Genomic DNA, 23,481 nt, shown 5'->3' on the forward strand with positions numbered 1-23,481 from the left:
ATATGATAGCCTTGGAATGTGGGAGCTTTAAAAGCTATCATTCATATGTTCTTAATCAGTGAAGCAACTCTTTAAGCCAAAAGTGGAACAGATCTTCAGCATGCAGTCATTCCCGTAGGAACTGGAGTATTTCTATCAGCAAACATGCAGAGGTTTATTTTCTTGTCATATCTCTTTCTGAATTTAGTCACACCTATATGCTAAAATTTTCCTGCTGTCTTTTAGGTAAATATGTTGGTCTTGAATATATGGTTTCCACAATTAATAAAAGAGAAGTAATTAGAATGAAAAATCTTTGGCATAGATTTATAATTATTGACTCACTAGTTTATAAAGTGTTCAGGATAAATATTGTAGCTCACTTTTACATGAAATGTGAGATTTCTTTGGATAACTACTTATAATTTTTTTAAGGGGAGAAATGGGATTTTCCAAATGACTGTTCTCTTCCTGGAAAGATGTCAAATATTGGATAGTTGGCTCCTTATCAATCTTGAGAATGAGTAAAACATTTTTTCTAAAACAACACTGATAAGCTTTATTGCAATCAATGAATAGTTGTTATGCAGATTTCATTGTTTTAAAAAATTTTGAGATAAAAGAGGAAAACAAAACTGAGTGATTACATGATATTTAGAATGCTCTTTACACCCTAGTCTCCTTAAGCCAATTTTGGAATAAAATGGGTATGAACAAAGTGACAAATATAATTTGGATTTCTGATCAGTATGGTTTTAGGGGGATTAGAAAGATTATTTTTACAGATAACAGTGGATATAACACAAATTTAAGTTGTCCTTCAGGATGGAAATGACGACATTCACCCTGGGCAAATTTAGTAATTGAAAAAAACTTTTAAATGAGACCAAGATAAACATGTTTCATATTTCCAGGAGTCAGTATTTGGTAAATTCATTAACATCAGAGCAAATAAGTTTTTGGGCAACTTAGAAGTTTCATATTAGCATTGATTCGAAACATCATCATGTTGAGAAGGTAACAGACAGTTGGCATTTTGAGTTATCTTGTACACAACTGGACTAAATGTTTAGAGTAATTTAACACATTATAAGGTTTAAGCAGTAGAAAATTATAGTGTTAGCAATTAAATAAACTTAGTAAGAGGCCATTCAAAATGATCAAGTTCTGAAAATCTTTAAAAAACCGTATCACTAGTAACTTAACACGGATTTTTTTCACGTTCATATACGTAATAGTGCAGTAGTATGTTCTCTTAGATGACTGTATCAAAAATAGAACTCTTCTTGGAATTCTAACTTCTAAAACCAAACCACCTTTAAAGAGTTAGTGGTCACACACAAGAAATGAAAGAATTAAAGGCTGACAAAAGCAGACTAATATGAAGGAATCAAGGAAGAAGCCAAGTAAGTGAAAGAAATAGTACGAACGCCAAACGCACTTCCACTTTGACCCACAGGATGTCGTTGTTCTCCAAGGAGAGGATTGTTTTAACGGAAAAAAGTAAAGATCATTCCCGGAACAGAAAGACCCGTCACTGTTCCGGTGCTTTAAAGACTATACACACACCCATATTGTTAAGATTAGTTGGGATATCAGGACTAAGACTCAAAAGAAAGATCTCGAAAGGACTACATATTTCTACTCAGGAAATGTGATTTACTAACCAGGAGCGATGTTAGCTACAGGATCTGGTGGCCGGCGAGCCCGGCGCCTCCTGCTCTCACTTCTGCTTCTCGCAGCCTGGGAGACTGGGAGCAATCATGTCCGCTACTCAGTCTCCGAGGAGGCCAAACACGGCACCTTCGTGGGCCGCATCGCCCAGGACCTCGGGCTGGAGCTGGCGGAGCTGGTGCCCCGCCTGTTCCGGGTGGCATCCAAAGGCCGCGGGGACCTTCTGGAGGTAAATCTGCAGAATGGCATTTTGTTTGTGAATTCTCGGATCGACCGGGAGGAGCTGTGCGGACGGAGCGCGGAGTGCAGCATCCACCTGGAGGTGATCGTGGACCGGCCGCTGCAGGTGTTCCATGTGGAGGTGGAGGTGAAGGACATTAACGACAATCCTCCTGTGTTCCCAGCGACACACAGAAATCTCTTTATTTCCGAAGCTAGGGCTCTTGAGTCTCATTTTTCACTAGAGGGCGCCTCAGACGCAGATATCGGGGAGAACGCTCTGTTGACTTACAGACTGACCCCCAACGAGTATTTCTCTCTGGAAGTACCGAGCAACGATGAGCAGGTAAAACCGCTCGAACTAGTACTAAAAAACGTTTAGACAGAGAAGTCGCTTCAGAGCTTCTCTTGGTGCTCAAAGCAACGGATGGGGGCAAACCTGAACTGACAGGCTCTGTAAAGATAAACATCACAGTGCTGGATGCAAATGACAACGCCCCAGTTTTTGACAAAGCAGTTCATCGTATAAAATTACTGGAAAATGCAAGAAACGGCACATTGATTATTAGACTTAACGCCTCAGATTTGGACGAGGGTTCAAACGGCCACATTATTTATTCCTTTGCAACTGATGTATCCTCTAATACAGAAGCCTGTTTTCGCATAGATTCAAACAGCGGAGAAATAAGAGTAAATGGAAAATAGATTTCGAAGAAACTAAATTATGGAAACTTCAAATAGAAGCAGTTGACAAGGGAAATCCTCCAATGTTTGGTCACTGCACAGTCTTGATAGAAGTCTTGGACATCAATGATAATGCTCCGGAGTTACTAGTGACGTCACTGTTGCTTTCTATTCCAGAGGATGCTCCACTAGGGACAGTCATCACTCTGATCAGGGTAACCGACCGTGACGTAGGTAGCAATGCCCAGGTGACCTGCTCACTAACACCCCATGTCCCCTTCAAGCTCGTGTCCACCTTCAAGAATTACTATTCGCTAGTGCTGGACAGTTCCTGGACAGAGAGAAAGTGTCAGAATATGCTCTAACACTGATCGCGAAGGACGGGGGCTCGCCTTCCTTGTCCACCACGGCCAGCGTGTCCGTGGAGGTGGCCGACGTGAATGACAATGCGCCCGCGTTCTCGCAGCCAGAGTATACCGTGTTCCTGAAGGAGAACAATCCGCCCGGCTGCCACATCTTCACCGTGTCGGCGCGAGACGCGGACGCGCAGGAGAACGCGCTTGTGTCCTACTCGCTGGTGGAGCGGCGGGTGGGCGAGCGCGCGCTGTCGAGCTACGTGTCGGTGCACGCGGAGAGCGGCAAGGTGTACGCGCTGCAGCCGCTGGACCACGAGGAGCTGGAGCTGCTGCAGTTCCAGGTGAGCGCGCGCGACGCGGGCGTGCCGCCCCTGGGCAGCAACGTGACCCTGCAGGTATTCGTGCTGGACGAGAACGACAACGCGCCCGCGCTGCTGCCGCCCGGGCCAGGTGGAGGACCCAGCGCGGTGAGCCAGGTGGTGTCGAGGTCCGTGGACGCGGGCCACGTGGTGGCGAAGGTGCGCGCGGTGGACGCCGACTCGGGCTACAACGCGTGGCTGTCTTACGAGCTGCAGCTGGCGGCGGGTGGCGCACGCAGCCCGTTCCGCGTGGGGCTGTACACTGGCGAGATCAGCACGACGCGCGCCCTGGACGAGGCGGACGCGCCCCGCCAGCGCTTGCTGGTGCTGGTGAAGGACCACGGCGAGCCGGCGCTGACGGCCACGGCCACCGTGCTGCTGTCGCTGGAGGACAGCGGCCAGGCGCCCAAGGCCTCTTCGCGGGCGTTGTCTGGTGCAGCTGGTGCAGAGACGGCGTTAGTGGATGTGAACGTGTACCTGATCATCGCCATCTGCGCGGTGTCCAGCCTGTTTGTGCTCACGCTGCTGCTGTACACGGCGCTGCGGTGCTCTGCGCCGCCCAGCGAAGGCACGTGCGGGCCGGTGAAGCCCAGGCTGGTGTGCTCCAGCGCGGTGGGGAGCTGGTCTTATTCACAGGAGAGGCGACAGAGGGTGTGCTCTGGGGAGGGGCCGCCCAAGACCGACCTCATCGCCTTCAGTCCTAGTGTTCCCCCAGGTTTGAATTCTTGTAAGATATTGGAGACCAACAGGAGTTTTGCGAGAATGTAAGTACAGTAATTCTGGGATGTATCATGCCTATTAATGTCAATCACGTAGTAGTTCACCAACAAATTACTACAAGTCCATTGCTTGGAAATATTTGTTGTCTTTTTCTTGTGATGGCTTATTCTAAAGCAGAATGGAAATCCAGTCATTTTATTTCTTTTCACCGCAATCTTCTTAAACACCTTGAGAATATTTAGTTGTTGGAAATAATAATAGTAATGACAAGTAGATCTGTCACAGCTTCCTGTAAATAAGCAAGGCTAAGTCAGCCAAGAAGGAAAGCATCACTGATGGAAATGGAGCATGTGGGTGAGGCTCAAATATTCTACTTCTCAATTTTGCAGCAAGTTCATTCTTTCTGTTTATAATTTTTATTCTTTATATTATTTGTACCCTCCAATCAGTAATTTGTGCCTTTACAAATTTTCTGCAATAATTCATAGTTCCATAATTTGGTTAATTTGAGTTTAAACATGTTAGAATTCTTACCTTTCTATAAATTTCTGTATTACTGTCAGGCATGGGCTGTTAAGGTGGCTTAATTTTATAAATAATTTCATTTCTTTATAATCAATAGCATGCTTCTTTCATAAAGTAGGTAGAATTTTAGCCTTTTTAAAGTACGATTGAAGTTTTTGCCTCCCTTAATCCCTTCATGATCTTAAACTTTTCTTCATAGCTCTTCAGAGTGGGCACTATATAGATTTATAGAAGAATGCAGACAAACATAGAGGTATCCAGGCAGACTGGGGTCTGTGGTCAGCCTCAAAACTGAACATTCTGGTTCCCAGACATCACCTCAAATTTCTGAAATTACCAGTAAAATTTGTATTTTAACAAGCATTCCAGGTAACTCTTATCCAACTGAAGTTTTAGATGCAATAGCTCTAATGAGTTGCTTGGGAAAGTACATTCTTATTATTTGACAAGATGTAACTTAACTACACTACTTTTTATTCATTATTGGAGATTTATATTGGGACATTTATGCTATTAATTGGTTCAAAAATGCTCATTAACAGCAATGGAATTTACCTTATATCATTATCTTGTGTTGAGATGATTAATCAATGATAAACTTATTTTTAAACTTCAGATAGTATTGATAGCTCACACTGAACATTGCTATTATGGATGGATAAATGAACTCATTTAAATTTTTATTATGTTTTGTAAGAATAGTAACTCTTAAAATCAGGATTTGAATAGACTTTGACACTAGAATCATTCTAGAGGGGTATAGGACCATAAAATCAGAATTTAGTAGCATACATACATCAGTGAATTAATTGACCCTCATTTCTATAAATTTTCATATTCATAAATATTCTATTTCCAGCTCTTAATAACTGTAAGAGTTCAAAATTATTGATTTCTTTAAAAATAAAAATATAATTAAAGAAATTATCCTTTAGATCAGACAAAACTCCTAAGTTTTCCTTTTGGAAAAGGAGAAACTTCAGGTTTTATCGTTAGTGTAGGTGTATTAATTGAGAATTTCAGTTACTGAATATTTGATTCCAAGAATTTTGAGATAAAATATTTTACCACAGGCAATGAAAAACTATTGAAACACAAAATTATTAGATAATGCCAAAACTCTATATTTGGGGTATTTGAAAAACATAAATATGACAAAGATGAAGTCTCTGAAAGTAGAAATCAAAGTATAAAATTATTTTATTTAAAATCATAATTAAGATTTTTGCTCATGTAAGATGTGTATAAAAACTGAAACTTCCCCTCTATAAGTAACTTCTCAATACAAGCACTTTTCTGTTCCTTAAAGACAGGAACACTGCTCAGCCTGTGCAGTAGCAGTAGTAAAGGCTTTATAGGGTGACACCATTCTATAGGTAACAGTTTTTCCCAAAGAGCCAATTTTGGTCTTGAACATTATGAAAACAAGGTGGCTAAAGTGAGCTCTGAGAGTAACAGCCATTTATGAAACATTCACTGTCCTTAAAGTACTATCCTAGGCACTTCATATATCATAATTCATGTGACCACCATATTATTATTGATCTTCTATGAATGTTATCAAAGTGAAACTGAGATGGAGAGGTTAGATTATTTTCCTAAGCCACACAGCTAGTAAGTTGAAGACTAGGAATAAGAAGAGAGGAATTTCTGATGTTGAAGCCTGTGACCTTCTCTCTGCATCCAGTGATGATTGGCATTTAGAAGTTGCAAATACCTGACAGAGAATTGATGATTGAAATTAGTGTCTGAATAAGGTTTATTTAATATCAAGATAATGATGAAGAGAGTGAATTGTGTTAGAAGTTGAAGAATTAAATTCGTTATCCAACAAAATGCTAGTACACTCAGTATTATACAAATATGAAAGTTATCTTCAAATTTAGCTAATGGCAATCATGGTTGGAAGGAATTACTTCTGGGTGCTTTGCCATTCAAGAAAATGCTGCACTGCATATGGACAATGATTATTATATACAAAAGAAACATGATGTGTCTTTGAAAGTTCATAAAGATACGAATTTGTGAAAATAGAATGAAAAGATACGAATGAGTTGTTAAACTCATGGAATTGTACTTACACATTAAGCCACCGGATGTCGCTGTCTTCCACAAAATGGCTTTTCAGAACAGACTCATAATGCTGTTTCTCAAGGACGAGGAAGGAGCTACATTCGGAGATCTCAGTCATTTCGATAAAATTGAATGTAAGATATGGAATAGGAAAATTCGGAGCGTGCGGGTGTGTTCTACACGACCCAGTTATTGATTTGTAAAACAGAAGAAGGGTATGATGTTGGTCTACAGACCCAGCGGTCTGAGCACCCGGCGCCTGCTTCTCTCCTTTCTGTTTGTTGCAGCTTGGGACGCTGGGAGCGGCCAGGTCCATTACTCGGTCGCGGAGGAGGCTAAACACGGCACTTTCGTGGGTCGCATCGCTCAGGACCTGGGGCTGGAGCTGGCGGAGCTCGTGCCCCGCCTGTTCCGGATTGCATCCAAAGGCCGCGGGGACTTTCTGGAGGTAAATCTGCAGAATGGCATTTTGTTTGTGAATTCTCGGATCGACCGGGAGGAGCTGTGCGGGCGGAGCGCGGAGTGCAGCATCCACCTGGAGGTGATCGTGGAACAGCCGCTCCAGGTATTCCACGTGGAGGTGGAGGTGAAGGACATTAACGACAACCGGCCGGTTTTCTCCACCTCAGAACAAAAGCTCTCAATTCTGGAATCTCAACCGCTTGACTCTCGATTTCCTCTAGAAGGCGCATCTGATCCGGATATTGGAGAGAATGCAATGCTTACTTACGGACTCAGTTCAAATGAGTTTTCACTCTTGATATTATAAACAAAAAGGACAAAGGCAAATTACCAGTGCTTGTTTTAAGCAAACTGCTGGATCGTGAAGAAAACCCTCAGCTTCGGTTGTTATTAACGGCAACTGATGGAGGCAAACCTGAACTTACCGGATCTGTTACTCTGCTGATCCTGGTGTTAGATGCCAATGACAATGCACCTGTATTTGACCAAACCGTGTACGAAGTTAAGATGTATGAAAATTCAGCGAACCAGACATTAGTCATTTGGCTAAATGCTTCTGATGCGGATGAAGGGATAAACAAGGAAGTAATATATTCATTTAGCTCTTTGGTTCCACCCACCATAAGAAGGAAATTTTTAATTAATGAAAGAACGGGAGAAGTAAGAATCAACGATGCCATTGACTTCGAAGATAGTAACACTTACGAAATTCATGTAGATGTGACAGATAAAGGAAACCTACCCATGGTTGGTCACTGCACCATCCTAGTGGAAATCCTGGATGAAAATGATAATTCACCTGAGGTGGTTGTCACTTCTTTGGCTCTCCCGGTGCGAGAGGATGCTCAAGTAGGTACCGTCATATCCCTGATCAGTGTGTCCGACCGTGACTCCGGTGCCAACGGGCAGGTGACCTGCTCACTAACACCTGAAAGCCCCTTCAAACTAGTGCCCACCTTCAAGAATTACTATTCACTCGTGTTGGACAGAGTCTTGGATCGCGAGAGCGTGGCGAACTATGAGGTGGTGGTGACTGCGAGAGATGGGGGCTCGCCTTCGTTGTCGGCCACGGCCAGCGTGTCCGTGGAGGTGGCCGACGTGAACGACAACGCGCCCGCGTTCGCGCAGCCCGAGTACACAGTGTTCGTGAAGGAGAACAACCCGCCCGGCTGCCACATCTTCACCGTGTCGGCGCGAGACGCGGACGCGCAGGAGAACGCCCTGGTGTCCTACTCGCTGGTGGAGCGGCGGGTGGGCGAGCGCGCGCTGTCGAGCTACGTGTCGGTGCACGCGGAGAGCGGCAAGGTGTACGCGCTGCAGCCGCTGGACCACGAGGAGCTGGAGCTGCTGCAGTTCCAGGTGAGCGCGCGCGACGCGGGCGTGCCGCCCTGGGCAGCAACGTGACCCTGCAGGTGTTCGTGCTGGACGAGAACGACAACGCGCCCGCGCTGCTGCCGCCCGGGCCAGGCGGAGGACCCAGCGCGCTGAGCCAGGTGGTGGCGCGGTCGGTGGGCGCGGGCCACGTGGTGGCGAAGGTGCGCGCGGTGGACGCCGACTCGGGCTACAACGCGTGGCTGTCGTACGAGCTGCAGCCGACCGCGGGCGGCGCACGCAGCCCGTTCCGCGTGGGGCTGTACAGCGGCGAGATCAGCACGACGCGCGCCCTGGACGAGGCGGACGCGCCGCGCCAGCGCCTGCTGGTGCTGGTGAAGGACCACGGCGAGCCGGCGCTGACGACCACGGCCACCGTGCTGCTGTCGCTGGAGGACAGCGGCCAGGCGCCCAAGGCCTCTTCGCGGGCGCTGTCTGGTGCATCCGGCGCAGAGACGGCGTTAGTGGATGTGAACGTGTACCTGATCATCGCCATCTGTGCTGTGTCCAGCCTGTTGGTGCTCACGTTGCTGCTGTACACGGCGCTGCGGTGTTCGGCGCCGCCCAGGAGGGCGCGTGCGGGCCGGTGAAGCCCAGGCTGGTGTGCTCCAGCGCTGTGGGGAGCTGGTCTTACTCTCAGCAGAAGCAGCAGAGGGTGTGCTCTGGGAGGGGCCGCCCAAGACCGACCTCATCGCCTTCAGTCCCAGTCTTCCGCCGTGTCCGCAACCAGAGGTGGAAGTGGAAGAACAGTCCATTGGAGGCGACCACTCTGTCAAGGTGGGTTATTGCTTTTGTATTGTCATGCTTTGCTGCGTGAATATTTTATTTTACCCCGTTTTCCCGCCTCAAATATATTTCTTGCAGGATCTTTATCTTTTGTCTAAAGAACTTATATTTCTATAAAATATCTCAAACATTTCTTGTAATAAGTTTTGTAATATTGTTTTTTTCTTCTAAAAATTCACTTTGTATTTTTACAGTACCTCTGCATCACCTTTTGGTTGATACTTCAATTTTTAGTAAATGCCATGTATAGTAAATTCATTTATATTTTCCAGTACAAATATTTGGTGTAGGTTGTAGGTTTTGATGTTTTTCCAAAAACCAGTATCTTTTATGTTACAAATATTTGTAAGAAAAGTACTTTATTATTAAATCTAAAATTTGAAATGACCCTATTGCATTAACAGAAAGACTGCTATGATCAACTCCCTTTGTGGGAAAACTGGGTTTTGCTCCTTAAATAAAGAACATGTGTAGTGCAACATAACTTTTAATGCATACTTGAACTTTAGTGTTTACACCTTGGAGTATGTAGACTGGGAGATAGTTCATAAAATATGTCCTAATCAATGGAATTAAGTGTTTTGGACTAAAAATATTTTTCATTTTTGTTTTTATTTATTTTATACTGATTTTACATTTTAATGGGACAATATCTTCCAGTGGCTCTGTTGTTAAGATAAATATATTTTTTATCTTTTAAAATATTTTGTTGTACTGAGTCTTCATTGTTGTGTAGACTTTTCTCTAGTTGTGGTGAGTAGGGCTTCCCCTCTAATTGCTGTGCATAGGTTTCTCATTGCAGTGACTTCCCTTTGCAGTGAATTCCCTTTGCAAAGCACAGGCTTTTGGGCTCATGAGCTTCAGTAGTTGAAGCACGTGGGTCAGTAATTGCCACTTCAGAGCTCTGGAGCACAGGCTCAGTAGTTGTGGTGCATGGGCTTACTTGCTTGGCAGCATGTGGAATCTTCCCAGAGGAGGGATGGAACCCATATCTTCTATATTAGCAGGCAGATTCTTTACCACTGAGCCACCAGGGAAGCCCTACACAAATATTTTTAACAATTCTGTGGACAGTTGCTTTCATTCAATTCAGAAGGACTGATTTTTAGAATGAAGTCATAATAATTTCCTGAGTCAAGGATTACTCTCACCCCCTCCCCCTGGGAGCCACCCAGCTTGAGTGAGGGATCTTAATTTCTCCAGGAGGGATGGAACCAGAGCCTGCTGCTGGGGAATTACTGAATCTTAACCTTTGGACCACTAGGGAAATCCCCAAGGATTGCTTATAACATTCTTGCCAAAAAAGGAGTTAGTCCATTTGTTTTGAAACTATAACATCTTATTTTTATAACTCTGTTTAATGTGCTCTGTATTAGATGGCATTAAAATGAGGCAAATTATTAGTATCCCTGGTTCTCAATGGCTTAGCATTTGTGATAGCCTGTTTCAAGATGAGTGAAGAACCCACAGGTTTATTAATATATTGTAGTAATTTAGCTATATGATAGCCTTGGAATGTGGGAGCTTTAAAAGCTATCATTCATATGTTCTTAATCAGTGAAGCAACTCTTTAAGCCAAAAGTGGAACAGATCTTCAGCATGCAGTCATTCCCGTAGGAACTGGAGTATTTCTATCAGCAAACATGCAGAGGTTTATTTTCTTGTCATATCTCTTTCTGAATTTAGTCACACCTATATGCTAAAATTTTCCTGCTGTCTTTTAGGTAAATATGTTGGTCTTGAATATATGGTTTCCACAATTAATAAAAGAGAAGTAATTAGAATGAAAAATCTTTGGCATAGATTTATAATTATTGACTCACTAGTTTATAAAGTGTTCAGGATAAATATTGTAGCTCACTTTTACATGAAATGTGAGATTTCTTTGGATAACTACTTATAATTTTTTTAAGGGGAGAAATGGGATTTTCCAAATGACTGTTCTCTTCCTGGAAAGATGTCAAATATTGGATAGTTGGCTCCTTATCAATCTTGAGAATGAGTAAAACATTTTTTCTAAAACAACACTGATAAGCTTTATTGCAATCAATGAATAGTTGTTATGCAGATTTCATTGTTTTAAAAAATTTTGAGATAAAAGAGGAAAACAAAACTGAGTGATTACATGATATTTAGAATGCTCTTTACACCCTAGTCTCCTTAAGCCAATTTTGGAATAAAATGGGTATGAACAAAGTGACAAATATAATTTGGATTTCTGATCAGTATGGTTTTAGGGGGATTAGAAAGATTATTTTTACAGATAACAGTGGATATAACACAAATTTAAGTTGTCCTTCAGGATGGAAATGACGACATTCACCCTGGGCAAATTTAGTAATTGAAAAAAACTTTTAAATGAGACCAAGATAAACATGTTTCATATTTCCAGGAGTCAGTATTTGGTAAATTCATTAACATCAGAGCAAATAAGTTTTTGGGCAACTTAGAAGTTTCATATTAGCATTGATTCGAAACATCATCATGTTGAGAAGGTAACAGACAGTTGGCATTTTGAGTTATCTTGTACACAACTGGACTAAATGTTTAGAGTAATTTAACACATTATAAGGTTTAAGCAGTAGAAAATTATAGTGTTAGCAATTAAATAAACTTAGTAAGAGGCCATTCAAAATGATCAAGTTCTGAAAATCTTTAAAAACCGTATCACTAGTAACTTAACACGGATTTTTTTCACGTTCATATACGTAATAGTGCAGTAGTATGTTCTCTTAGATGACTGTATCAAAAATAGAACTCTTCTTGGAATTCTAACTTCTAAAACCAAACCACCTTTAAAGAGTTAGTGGTCACACACAAGAAATGAAAGAATTAAAGGCTGACAAAAGCAGACTAATATGAAGGAATCAAGGAAGAAGCCAAGTAAGTGAAAGAAATAGTACGAACGCCAAACGCACTTCCACTTTGACCCACAGGATGTCGTTGTTCTCCAAGGAGAGGATTGTTTTAACGGAAAAAGTAAGATCATTCCCGGAACAGAAAGACCCGTCACTGTTCCGGTGCTTTAAAGACTATACACACACCCATATTGTTAAGATTAGTTGGGATATCAGGACTAAGACTCAAAAGAAAGATCTCGAAAGGACTACATATTTCTACTCAGGAAATGTGATTTACTAACCAGGAGCGATGTTAGCTACAGGATCTGGTGGCCGGCGAGCCCGGCGCCTCCTGCTCTCACTTCTGCTTCTCGCAGCCTGGGAGACTGGGAGCAATCATGTCCGCTACTCAGTCTCCGAGGAGGCCAAACACGGCACCTTCGTGGGCCGCATCGCCCAGGACCTCGGGCTGGAGCTGGCGGAGCTGGTGCCCCGCCTGTTCCGGGTGGCATCCAAAGGCCGCGGGGACCTTCTGGAGGTAAATCTGCAGAATGGCATTTTGTTTGTGAATTCTCGGATCGACCGGGAGGAGCTGTGCGGACGGAGCGCGGAGTGCAGCATCCACCTGGAGGTGATCGTGGACCGGCCGCTGCAGGTGTTCCATGTGGAGGTGGAGGTGAAGGACATTAACGACAATCCTCCTGTGTTCCCAGCGACACACAGAAATCTCTTTATTTCCGAAGCTAGGGCTCTTGAGTCTCATTTTTCACTAGAGGGCGCCTCAGACGCAGATATCGGGGAGAACGCTCTGTTGACTTACAGACTGACCCCCAACGAGTATTTCTCTCTGGAAGTACCGAGCAACGATGAGCAGGTAAAACCGCTCGAACTAGTACTAAAAAAACGTTTAGACAGAGAAGTCGCTTCAGAGCTTCTCTTGGTGCTCAAAGCAACGGATGGGGGCAAACCTGAACTGACAGGCTCTGTAAAGATAAACATCACAGTGCTGGATGCAAATGACAACGCCCCAGTTTTTGACAAAGCAGTTCATCGTATAAAATTACTGGAAAATGCAAGAAACGGCACATTGATTATTAGACTTAACGCCTCAGATTTGGACGAGGGTTCAAACGGCCACATTATTTATTCCTTTGCAACTGATGTATCCTCTAATACAGAAGCCTGTTTTCGCATAGATTCAAACAGCGGAGAAATAAGAGTAAATGGAAAAATAGATTTCGAAGAAACTAAATTATGGAAACTTCAAATAGAAGCAGTTGACAAGGGAAATCCTCCAATGTTTGGTCACTGCACAGTCTTGATAGAAGTCTTGGACATCAATGATAATGCTCCGGAGTTACTAGTGACGTCACTGTTGCTTTCTATTCCAGAGGATGCTCCACTAGGGACAGTCATCACTCTGATCAGGGTAACCGACCGTGACGTAGGTAGCAATGCCCAGGTGACCTGCTCACTAACACCCCATGTCCCCTTCAAGCTCGTGTCCACCTTCAAGAATTACTATTCGCTAGTGCTGGACAGTTCCCTGGACAGAGAGAAAGTGTCAGAATATGCTCTAACACTGATCGCGAAGGACGGGGGCTCGCCTTCCTTGTCCACCACGGCCAGCGTGTCCGTGGAGGTGGCCGACGTGAATGACAATGCGCCCGCGTTCTCGCAGCCAGAGTATACCGTGTTCCTGAAGGAGAACAATCCGCCCGGCTGCCACATCTTCACCGTGTCGGCGCGAGACGCGGACGCGCAGGAGAACGCGCTTGTGTCCTACTCGCTGGTGGAGCGGCGGGTGGGCGAGCGCGCGCTGTCGAGCTACGTGTCGGTGCACGCGGAGAGCGGCAAGGTGTACGCGCTGCAGCCGCTGGACCACGAGGAGCTGGAGCTGCTGCAGTTCCAGGTGAGCGCGCGCGACGCGGGCGTGCCGCCCCTGGGCAGCAACGTGACCCTGCAGGTATTCGTGCTGGACGAGAACGACAACGCGCCCGCGCTGCTGCCGCCCGGGCCAGGTGGAGGACCCAGCGCGGTGAGCCAGGTGGTGTCGAGGTCCGTGGACGCGGGCCACGTGGTGGCGAAGGTGCGCGCGGTGGACGCCGACTCGGGCTACAACGCGTGGCTGTCTTACGAGCTGCAGCTGGCGGCGGGTGGCGCACGCAGCCCGTTCCGCGTGGGGCTGTACACTGGCGAGATCAGCACGACGCGCGCCCTGGACGAGGCGGACGCGCCCCGCCAGCGCTTGCTGGTGCTGGTGAAGGACCACGGCGAGCCGGCGCTGACGGCCACGGCCACCGTGCTGCTGTCGCTGGAGGACAGCGGCCAGGCGCCCAAGGCCTCTTCGCGGGCGTTGTCTGGTGCAGCTGGTGCAGAGACGGCGTTAGTGGATGTGAACGTGTACCTGATCATCGCCATCTGCGCGGTGTCCAGCCTGTTTGTGCTCACGCTGCTGCTGTACACGGCGCTGCGGTGCTCTGCGCCGCCCAGCGAAGGCACGTGCGGGCCGGTGAAGCCCAGGCTGGTGTGCTCCAGCGCGGTGGGGAGCTGGTCTTATTCACAGGAGAGGCGACAGAGGGTGTGCTCTGGGGAGGGGCCGCCCAAGACCGACCTCATCGCCTTCAGTCCTAGTGTTCCCCCAGGTTTGAATTCTGGAGATATTGGAGACCAACAGGAGTTTTGCGAGAATGTAAGTACAGTAATTCTGGGATGTATCATGCCTATTAATGTCAATCACGTAGTAGTTCACCAACAAATTACTACAAGTCCATTGCTTGAAATATTTGTTGTCTTTTTCTTGTGATGGCTTATTCTAAAGCAGAATGGAAATCCAGTCATTTTTATTTCTTTTCACCGCAATCTTCTTAAACACACTTGAGAATATTTAGTTGTTGGAAATAATAATAGTAATGATGAAGTAGACTGTCACAGCTTCCTGTAAATAAGCAAGGCTAAGTCAGCCAAGAAGGAAAGCATCACTGATGGAAATGGAGCATGTGGGTGAGGCTCAAATATTCTACTTCTCAATTTTGCAGCAAGTTCATTCTTCCTGTTTATTTTTTATTCTATATTATTTGGTACCCTCCACTCATGTTTGTGCCTTCAAATTTTCTGCAATAATTCATAGTTCCATAATTTGGTTAATTTGAGTTTAAACATGTTAGAATTCTTACCTTTCTATAAATTTCTGTATTACTGTCAGGCATGGGCTGTTAAGGTGGCTTAATTTTATAAATAATTTCATTTCTTTATAATCAATAGCATGCTTCTTTCATAAAGTAGGTAGAATTTTAGCCTTTTTTAAGGTACGATTTTAGTTTTTTGCCTTTAATCCCTTCATGATTTAAACTTTTCTTCATAGTCTTCAGATGCTTGAGATATACAAACTATTTTTTTTCTAATATAATGATGGGTTTGCTAGTTTCCCAGTAGCTTGCTGCTCTCCTCCATGTTAATTTGCTGATTTTTATTTGGAAGATTTATTTGAGCATTTATTATACCTCTATTTCTTGCATTCATGGTACCTATAATGAGGCTGTGGGAAAATTCATACTCCTTTGTGCTTTGAGTTTCAAAAATGTCTTCTCATATATGCGGAACTGTGATACTTCTGTCCATGTTCACCAAGCGGGTTGGACTTCAAAATAACATTGCTTTAAATAACTTGAGCCTAATAATCATGGAATATCCATAAAGGCACTTCCACTTGACAATGGTGCTGTTGACAACATTTCAAAATTTAACATTGTGTACTTAAATTTTTTTTAAACATTGTGTACTTTAGATATATTTGATACAAATTTCTTTTTGCTCCAGTGCTATATTCATGTGAATGGTTTTCCCTAAAGAGTTCACAGAGAACTTGAAATTAGAGCTGTAAGGGTGTGAATCAAATAATGCGGAAGTTGATTTTGTTCTTTTTGGCTCAATTGTGAAAACTAGAGATTCTTTAATTGTATGGTATGGACAAATAAATTATATATGATATATTTACATGTAGGTAGAGAACCACATTATAGATAGGGTAAAGTTAATAGAAATTCTGAGATAGCTATTTTCTACCCAGAAAGTAGGATCATTTCTATAAAGATGAACATTAGAAAATCTTCAGAAAAGGAAAAGTCATATCTTGGTTTATGGCACTGGAATCTTCTTCATCCACAGCTACAGACTACAAGAGTCAAGGATACAACATTGGTCACTAACTATAATCAACCACCACTATTTGAGATATTTCTGTAAGATATCGTATAAAGGGCTTAAATAATAATTTTGTTTAAATCTTATAGCAACTTGTAAAGTACATTCAACTATCCAAGTTCTAAAGATTAGATAAGAGATGGTGAGATGCTTGTCTGTCTTGTCCACTGCAATCCAGTTAATATATGATGGAGTTGATATTCAAATGCACATCTCTTAAAGAGCCATTCTTTTATTAACTGTACAACTTTTTTAGAGTAAATCTTTCATCTAATGTTCAGTTGCTCAGTTGTGTCTGACTCCTTGCAACCCCATGGACAGCAGCATACCAGGCTTCCCTGTCCGTCACAGTCTCCCAGAGTCTGCTTAAACTCATGTCCATTGAATTGGTGGTGCCATCCAACCATAGTTCTGGCTAGAAAAATCAAGCACAAGCTGTATACATGTTAATTCTCCTGTTTTACTTAGGAAAAAACCTCCATGATTATCTTCATGATTATAGTATAGTGAAGTCGCTCAGTTGTGTCCAACTCTTCGTGACTCCATGGACTGTAGCCTCCCCGGCTTCTCCGTCCATGGGATTCTCCAGGCAAGAATACTGGAGTGGGTTACCATTTCCTTCTCCAGTGGATCTTCCTGACACAGGGATCGAACCCGGGTCTCCCACATTGGAGGCAGACACTTTAACCTCTGAGCCACCAGGGAACAATACCATAACTGAGATAAGAATTAAGTCTTTTTTTTAAGTGTTGCTAAGTGATTCTTTTCTCAGAATGTTCATGGTCATCATTATCATTTGTCTTAGTCAATGCCATATTGAGACAGGAGATTTGCATTATTAATAATTAAGGGTTGTCCAATAAGCACTGTTGATCACTTGTTTGGAAGTGATATAAATAAGCAAAATCACTTAATATATAAGGAAAAGCAGAAGACTGTGCTCTGCTACAGTCTTGCAGAACACCAAACCCAAATTATATATATATATATATAGATATGTACATATACCTATCCTTTTTACACTAATACAATAATAATTATGTTTTGACACATATAAGTGGTAATATGATTATTTCTTGGATCCTGACTACCAGTGAAGGATCAGTAAGTGTTTCCAAAATTATATACTTCAGTAATAGCTTTAAAGGTGTATATTTCCCATAAAAATCTTTGAACATGTGTGGGTCTTTCTTTCTTCTTCAGTCTTACTGTTGCCTGAGAGATTGTGCCAATTGAACAAATAATCTGTTATCAAATAACTGTATATTTCAATGAGTCATGATAGCACAGAGTGAACATCACTGCTTATATTCTGTAGTTTTGTAGATACAATGCTGAATGGTACTTCTAATCCATTAATTTTGGAAAACCTACTGGTTTCCAAGAGTGGCTTCAAGATTTATTTTTGGTTCTATGTTTTCAATAAATAGTAGTACTAGATCTATTATGGAATATTAGTGGATGATGAGGACTGGCAGAATATACTTGACTAGCAGGACATACAGCTGGAATTTAAGACTAGCCATATTGATTTTGAAAAGGTCAGGATCAAAGTTCCTTAGTCTTTTCAGTCAGTCTTACAAAATCAATGTTAACTATATAGATGTGACTTCTTGGCACCAGCCTATTACCAGATCTATTACCAGCCTAATACCAGATCTCAGGCCCATCCCCAAAGATGAGTTCAAAGATCTGTTCTATAGGAGCTAGTTGAGATGATGAAATCTGAAGTATCACAGACAAAATGCAAAAGATGTGACATTGGTTCATACAATATATCCAACTGTTTTATGACTTGGTGTTCTTCCAGTGTCACTTAATATACTTGTGTAACATCTGGTTTGAATTTAGACATGTAATATAATCTCTCAGATAAACTTTCTCATATTTATTTCTCTACCTTTAAAAACTTCACATTGCATGTAACATCTCAATCTCAAGTTTCCTTACAGAAGTGGTTGGAAGTCTGTTGCTTCTTTCTTCTACCAAATCTGACAGGCTTCAAATATCATCTTAGATCTACTGTTCTCTAGCCTAATGGTATACTTTGAAAATAGGCCTGTTTGACTGGTTGTTTTCTATTAATAAATGCATAAGAGAATTCAGTGTCACAAATGGTCATCAGTCTATTTTGTTAGCTTTTTAAGAAGGAATTTTAAATTTACTTTAAAGACAGTTCTAGCAGAATAATAATGTTGGGAAAAGAACAAATTTGAAATAAATGAAACAAGATTTGAAATTAGCAATAGAACATATGTGTGTATTCAAGATAAAAGAAAATGTTAACAATACAAATAAATATACTAGCAATTTTTTCACTGTAATATTTTTAGATTGGATATGAACCATCAAAACTGTACAACAAAATACTTGTTAGAGTGATATTTATCCTGAATCACTTTCTTCTCTCAGTTTTCACTGTACCCTTTTTTCCTTCCTCAAATCTCAAAGTAATGTGAAACAATAAAGGACATGTACTAAATTACAACTTCAGGCAATGAAAATTCATCAGTTCCAATTTTCTAGTTAATATTTTATGAAATTGAATTTCCATTAACACTAAGGTCATTTAGCTTTTGGTTAAATTGATTATTTTCTATTTTCTTTAGCACAATATTAGGCACTTAGAGGCAAAGTACTTAAAAATAATTTCCCTTATTTTGGATAAACTTACAATCTCAAACCCAGAATTTTTTTTAAAGAAGAAATAGGTCAGCTATTTTCATTACTATATCTTGATAAATATATAAAAGCCAATGTTGTTGAGTGGAAATACCAATATGGCACAGAAGTTTTCATGGCAATTTTTATCTCATTGAATGGTAAAAAAGTTCAGTATGAAAGAAGTAGTCTTTCATATACTGACACCATTACATAAAGTAACAAAGTAATCATTTTGATAACCTGTTATTATATTGTTAGCAATGCAGCTTACATGAGAAATCATATATGCCAAATATAAATTTCATTTACATCAACAGACTTTTCTCTTGTGAATTCCATGTCTTAAATCACCAAATTTGAAATATATTTTTGTTTTTCTTGTTGTTCTTTACTGGATATGAAGTTTCTTGTAACAGGAACGCAATTAAATGTAAATAACAATAAAAAATTAGAGCTAAATAAAAATATAAATAGAAAGCAAGTACACATAGTGCACATAGATAAAAATACAATACATAGGCTTAAAGACTAAAGAATTGTTATTAAAGCTTCAGATTTGTCTCCGAGTTTCCTAGCAGCTGAAGTAACAAGGGAGACTAGAAGTAAAACAATTTTTATATGAGGAAATGTTTGTCTCTTTTTTCGTAAGGCTACCTATAGAATTGATCTCTCCCTCCCTCTCTCTCTCTCTCTCTCTCTCTCTCTCTCTCTCTCTCTCTCTCTCTCGGTGTGTGTATACGTGTAGATAAGTAAAAGCACTCTAAATCAAACATAGGAACAAACATTTCGGTTTGACGTTAATCAAGAAAAAAAACGCCATTTCCATACATGTCAATTTCAATATGACTTAAAATCTGAATGTTCCACAAATAAGCACTTTGGAAATACGATTTGGGGGATAAAATAGCTTGAAACGCATGAACTTATTTTTTTCTCTTCAAGTAAAATTCTGTAATGTTGGATGTAGGGTACAATACTCACAATTTCAGGCACAAGGTGTCGCTCTTTACTTGGAGGAAGTAGTTGATTCAAGGGTTAGTCTGAGCAGCCAGAACTCCCCATTTAAAGACTCCGTCATGCCGGATGCTACCGTTAAAGGATCCTTTGAAACTTCTCAAAGATTCAGCAAGATATTTAACCCGGAACTGGAGTCTATGGTACTGTAAGTGTAAAGTATCGTATTTTGGAAGTCAGTATATGAGATGTCCGCGACTCAAAGAAGTGGATTGGGCAATGGGCGACTGCTGCTGTCGCTTCTGCTCCTCGCAGCTTGGGAGGCAGGGAGCGGCCAGGTCCACTACTCCGTCCCTGAAGAAGCCAAACACGGCACCTTCGTGGGTCGCATCGCCCAGGACCTGGGACTGGAGCTGACGGACCTGGTGCCCCGCCTGTTCCGGGTGGCGTCCAAAGGCCGCGGGGATCTTCTGGAGGTAAATCTGCAGAATGGCATTTTGTTTGTGAATTCTCGGATCGACCGTGAGGAGCTGTGCGGACGGAGCGCGGAGTGCAGCATCCATCTGGAGGTGATCGTGGACCGGCCGCTGCAGGTGTTCCATGTGGAGGTGGAGGTGAAGGACATTAACGACAACCCGCCCGTGTTCTCTCTCAGAGAACAAAAGCTGCTGATTTATGAATCTAAACAACCTGACTCTCGTTTTCCTCTAGAGGGAGCTTCTGATGCGGATATAGGAGAGAATGCTCAATTGACCTACAGACTAAGCAAAAATGAGTACTTTTCTTTAGAATTACCAGTAAATAGTAAGCCGACTAAAAAACTGTCGCTTACGTTAAAGAAGTCTTTAGACAGAGAGAAAATTCCGGAATTTAATTTACTACTGACGGCTGCAGATGGAGGGAAACCCGAGCTCACTGGCACTGTTCAACTCTTCATCCGCGTCTTGGATATTAACGACAATGATCCAGAATTTGAACAATCAGAATACAGGGTGAGATTGATGGAAAACTCAGCTAAAGAAACTCTTGTGATACAGTTAAATGCCACTGATGAAGATGAAGGAGTCAATGGGGAGGTAACATACTCCTTAATGTCAATTAAGCCCAATGGAAAACCTTTATTTACACTAGATGAAAATAACGGAGAAGTGAAGGTCAATGGAACTTTAGACTATGAAGAAAACAAGTTTTATGAAATTGAAGTACAGGCCACAGATAAGGGGAATCCCCCAATGGCAGGTCACTGTACAGTCTGGGTTGAAATCTTAGATGCCAATGATAACGCCCCTGAAATCACTGTCACTTCCCTGTCTCTACCAGTACGAGAGGACACTCAGCCAAGCACTGTCATTGCGCTGATCAGTGTATCTGATCGAGACTCTGGTGACAATGGACAGGCAATCTGCTTTCTAACGCCCAGCGTCCCCTTCAAGATCGTGTCCACGTTCAAGAACTATTATTCACTAGTGCTGGATGGCACCCTGGACCGTGAGAGCGTGTCTGTCTATAGGTTGGTGGTGACAGCGCGGGACGGGGGCTCGCCTTCGCTGTCGGCCACGGCCAGCGTGTCCGTGGAGGTGGCCGACGTGAACGACAACGCGCCCGCGTTCGCGCAGCCCGAGTACACCGTGTTCGTGAAGGAGAACAACCCGCCCGGCTGCCACATCTTCACGGTCGCGGCGCGGGACGCGGACGCGCAGGAGAACGCGCTGGTGTCCTACTCGCTGGTGGAGCGGCGGGTGGGCGAGCGCGCGCTGTCGAGCTACGTGTCGGTGCACGCGGAGAGCGGCAAGGTGTACGCGCTGCAGCCGCTGGACCACGAGGAGCTGGAGCTGCTGCAGTTCCAGGTGAGCGCGCGCGACGCGGGCGTGCCGCCCCTGGGCAGCAACGTGACCCTGCAGGTGTTCGTGCTGGATGAGAACGACAACGCGCCTGCGCTGCTGCCTCTGGGGACCGGCCGAGGCCCCAGCGCGGTGAGCCAGGTGGTGTCGAGGTCCGTGGACCCGGGCCACGTGGTGGCGAAGGTGCGCGCGGTGGACGCCGACTCGGGCTACAACGCGTGGCTGTCGTACGAGCTGCAGCCGACCGCGGGCGGCTCGCGCAGCCCGTTCCGCGTGGGGCTGTACACCGGCGAGATCAGCACGACGCGCGCCCTAGACGAGGCCGACGCGCCGCGCCAGCGCCTGCTGGTGCTGGTGAAGGACCACGGCGAGCCGGCGCTGACGGCCACGGCCACCGTGCTGCTGTCGCTGGAGGACAGCGGCCAGGCGCCCAAGGCCTCTTCGCGGGCATTGTCTGGTGCGGCCGGCGCAGAGACGGCGTTAGTGGATGTGAACGTGTACCTGATCATCGCCATCTGCGCAGTGTCCAGCCTGTTTGTGCTCACGTTGCTGCTGTACACGGCGCTGCGGTGCTGGGCGCCGCCCAGCGAGGGCGCGTGCGGGCCCGTGAAGCCCAGATTGGTGTGCTCCAGCGCGGTGGGGAGCTGGTCTTTCTCTCAGGAGAGGCGACAGAGGGTGTGCTCTGGGGAGGGGCCGCCCAAGACCGACCTCATGGCCTTCAGCCCCAGTCTACCTCCGGGTCTGGATAGAGAAGTCGGGGAAGAAAGGCAGGAGGCAGGATCACATCATTCTGGTCTGGTGAGTTCTATAGATCCTTCCCCTCTTCTTGAAGTTTATGTTAATTGTTTTTTTAAAAAATCCAGTTTATTTCATGGATGTCTTATACTTCGAGTAACCTTTAAAGAACGTTAGCGAAATGCCATGTCTTCTATCAAAAATTAACACTGTTAATTAGTTCTGAAAGGATTTTCTTTTCTTTTTTTTTTTTTGGTTTTGAACATTCATCATACATATATTGTACATTAAATAATCCTCAGCCTTTCCTCTAACAATAAGATAAAACCTGTTTTCATATTATTTGTGGTAAAAGAATGCAGCCTTTTGTCTTAGTGTGCTTATTTCATTGAAATAATATAACTTAAATTTCTGTCCATTTTTAATTTTGTAATTTTGTTCTCTGAATTGGGGAGAAATTTGTCTACTATGTACTGAAACAAAGCTCCCAGGTTTGTGCTGCCAGAGTAACAAGGCAAATAACGTTATTAATATTCTTGAATCAAGTCATTCAAACTTGCTAAAGGCATGCATGTAGGCCTATAACATCGGCAATATATGCTAGTTGGCATTATTTCCTAAGTTTCTGGATTTATCTAGACAGAAAAAGTTAATTCTATCAAAGTGAAGCCTATTAACTTTTATCAATTTCTTTCATTTTAAATTTCCTATCCTTAAGTGCTTTATTGCTGGCATTTGTAAAAGTTTCTTTCCATGTAGTATACCCATGTATATACATGCCCATGTACCACATCTGAAAATTCTAGCAAAAATCATTTGCCTCTAGGTCATCCTTCTAATTCAGTGGTTCTTAGCCACATGTAGGATGGTGGAATTGCTGACCTCTTTTGAGAAGCTGATGAAAGTCATTCTCCCTTTAAAATCACACAGCAAACCCTTGGCATAATAGTCAAGGACTCCATGCTGAAGCTCATCCTTGGGCCTCTATTTGTAAAACTTTGTATCTCAGGATTAATTGTCTAAAAACATTCTTTAT

General features: G+C 43.3%; 4 protein-coding genes across 9 annotated transcripts in view; all 4 read left to right on the forward strand.

The window, feature by feature from the left end:
- Positions 1–23,481, forward strand: part of LOC105611202 (protocadherin alpha-2-like) — a 179,299-nt gene that overhangs the window by 60,633 nt on the left and 95,185 nt on the right.
- LOC101122274 (protocadherin alpha-C2) overlaps positions 1–23,481 on the forward strand; it is a 204,419-nt gene that overhangs the window by 53,456 nt on the left and 127,482 nt on the right. Inside the window, exon 1 of one of the 6 annotated variants that reach the window (XM_042250582.2) lies at positions 19,976–22,508. The exons of the other annotated variants lie outside the window; for them this stretch is intronic. Within the exon in view, the coding sequence (XP_042106516.1) occupies positions 20,118–22,508 (2,391 nt within the window). The 5' untranslated portion in view covers positions 19,976–20,117. Of the gene's footprint in view, positions 1–19,975; positions 22,509–23,481 lie in introns of those variants that run through there. 6 annotated transcript variants of the gene reach the window in all.
- On the forward strand, positions 1,513–4,039 carry LOC106991169 (protocadherin alpha-10-like). Its single transcript, XM_042249425.1, is given in 4 exon segments — positions 1,513–2,237; positions 2,240–2,569; positions 2,572–2,883; positions 2,886–4,039. Coding segments are annotated over 4 exon segments (2,379 nt in total). The 5' UTR covers positions 1,513–1,654.
- LOC132659855 (protocadherin alpha-10-like) lies at positions 6,654–12,237 on the forward strand. Its single transcript, XM_060416098.1, is given in 6 exon segments — positions 6,654–7,335; positions 7,338–8,438; positions 8,441–8,986; positions 8,989–9,096; positions 9,099–9,199; positions 12,145–12,237. Coding segments are annotated over 6 exon segments (2,478 nt in total). The 5' UTR covers positions 6,654–6,806.

This window comes from Ovis aries, chromosome 5 (genome assembly GCF_016772045.2).
Source record: "Ovis aries strain OAR_USU_Benz2616 breed Rambouillet chromosome 5, ARS-UI_Ramb_v3.0, whole genome shotgun sequence".
NCBI classification, from domain to species: domain Eukaryota; kingdom Metazoa; phylum Chordata; class Mammalia; order Artiodactyla; family Bovidae; genus Ovis; species Ovis aries.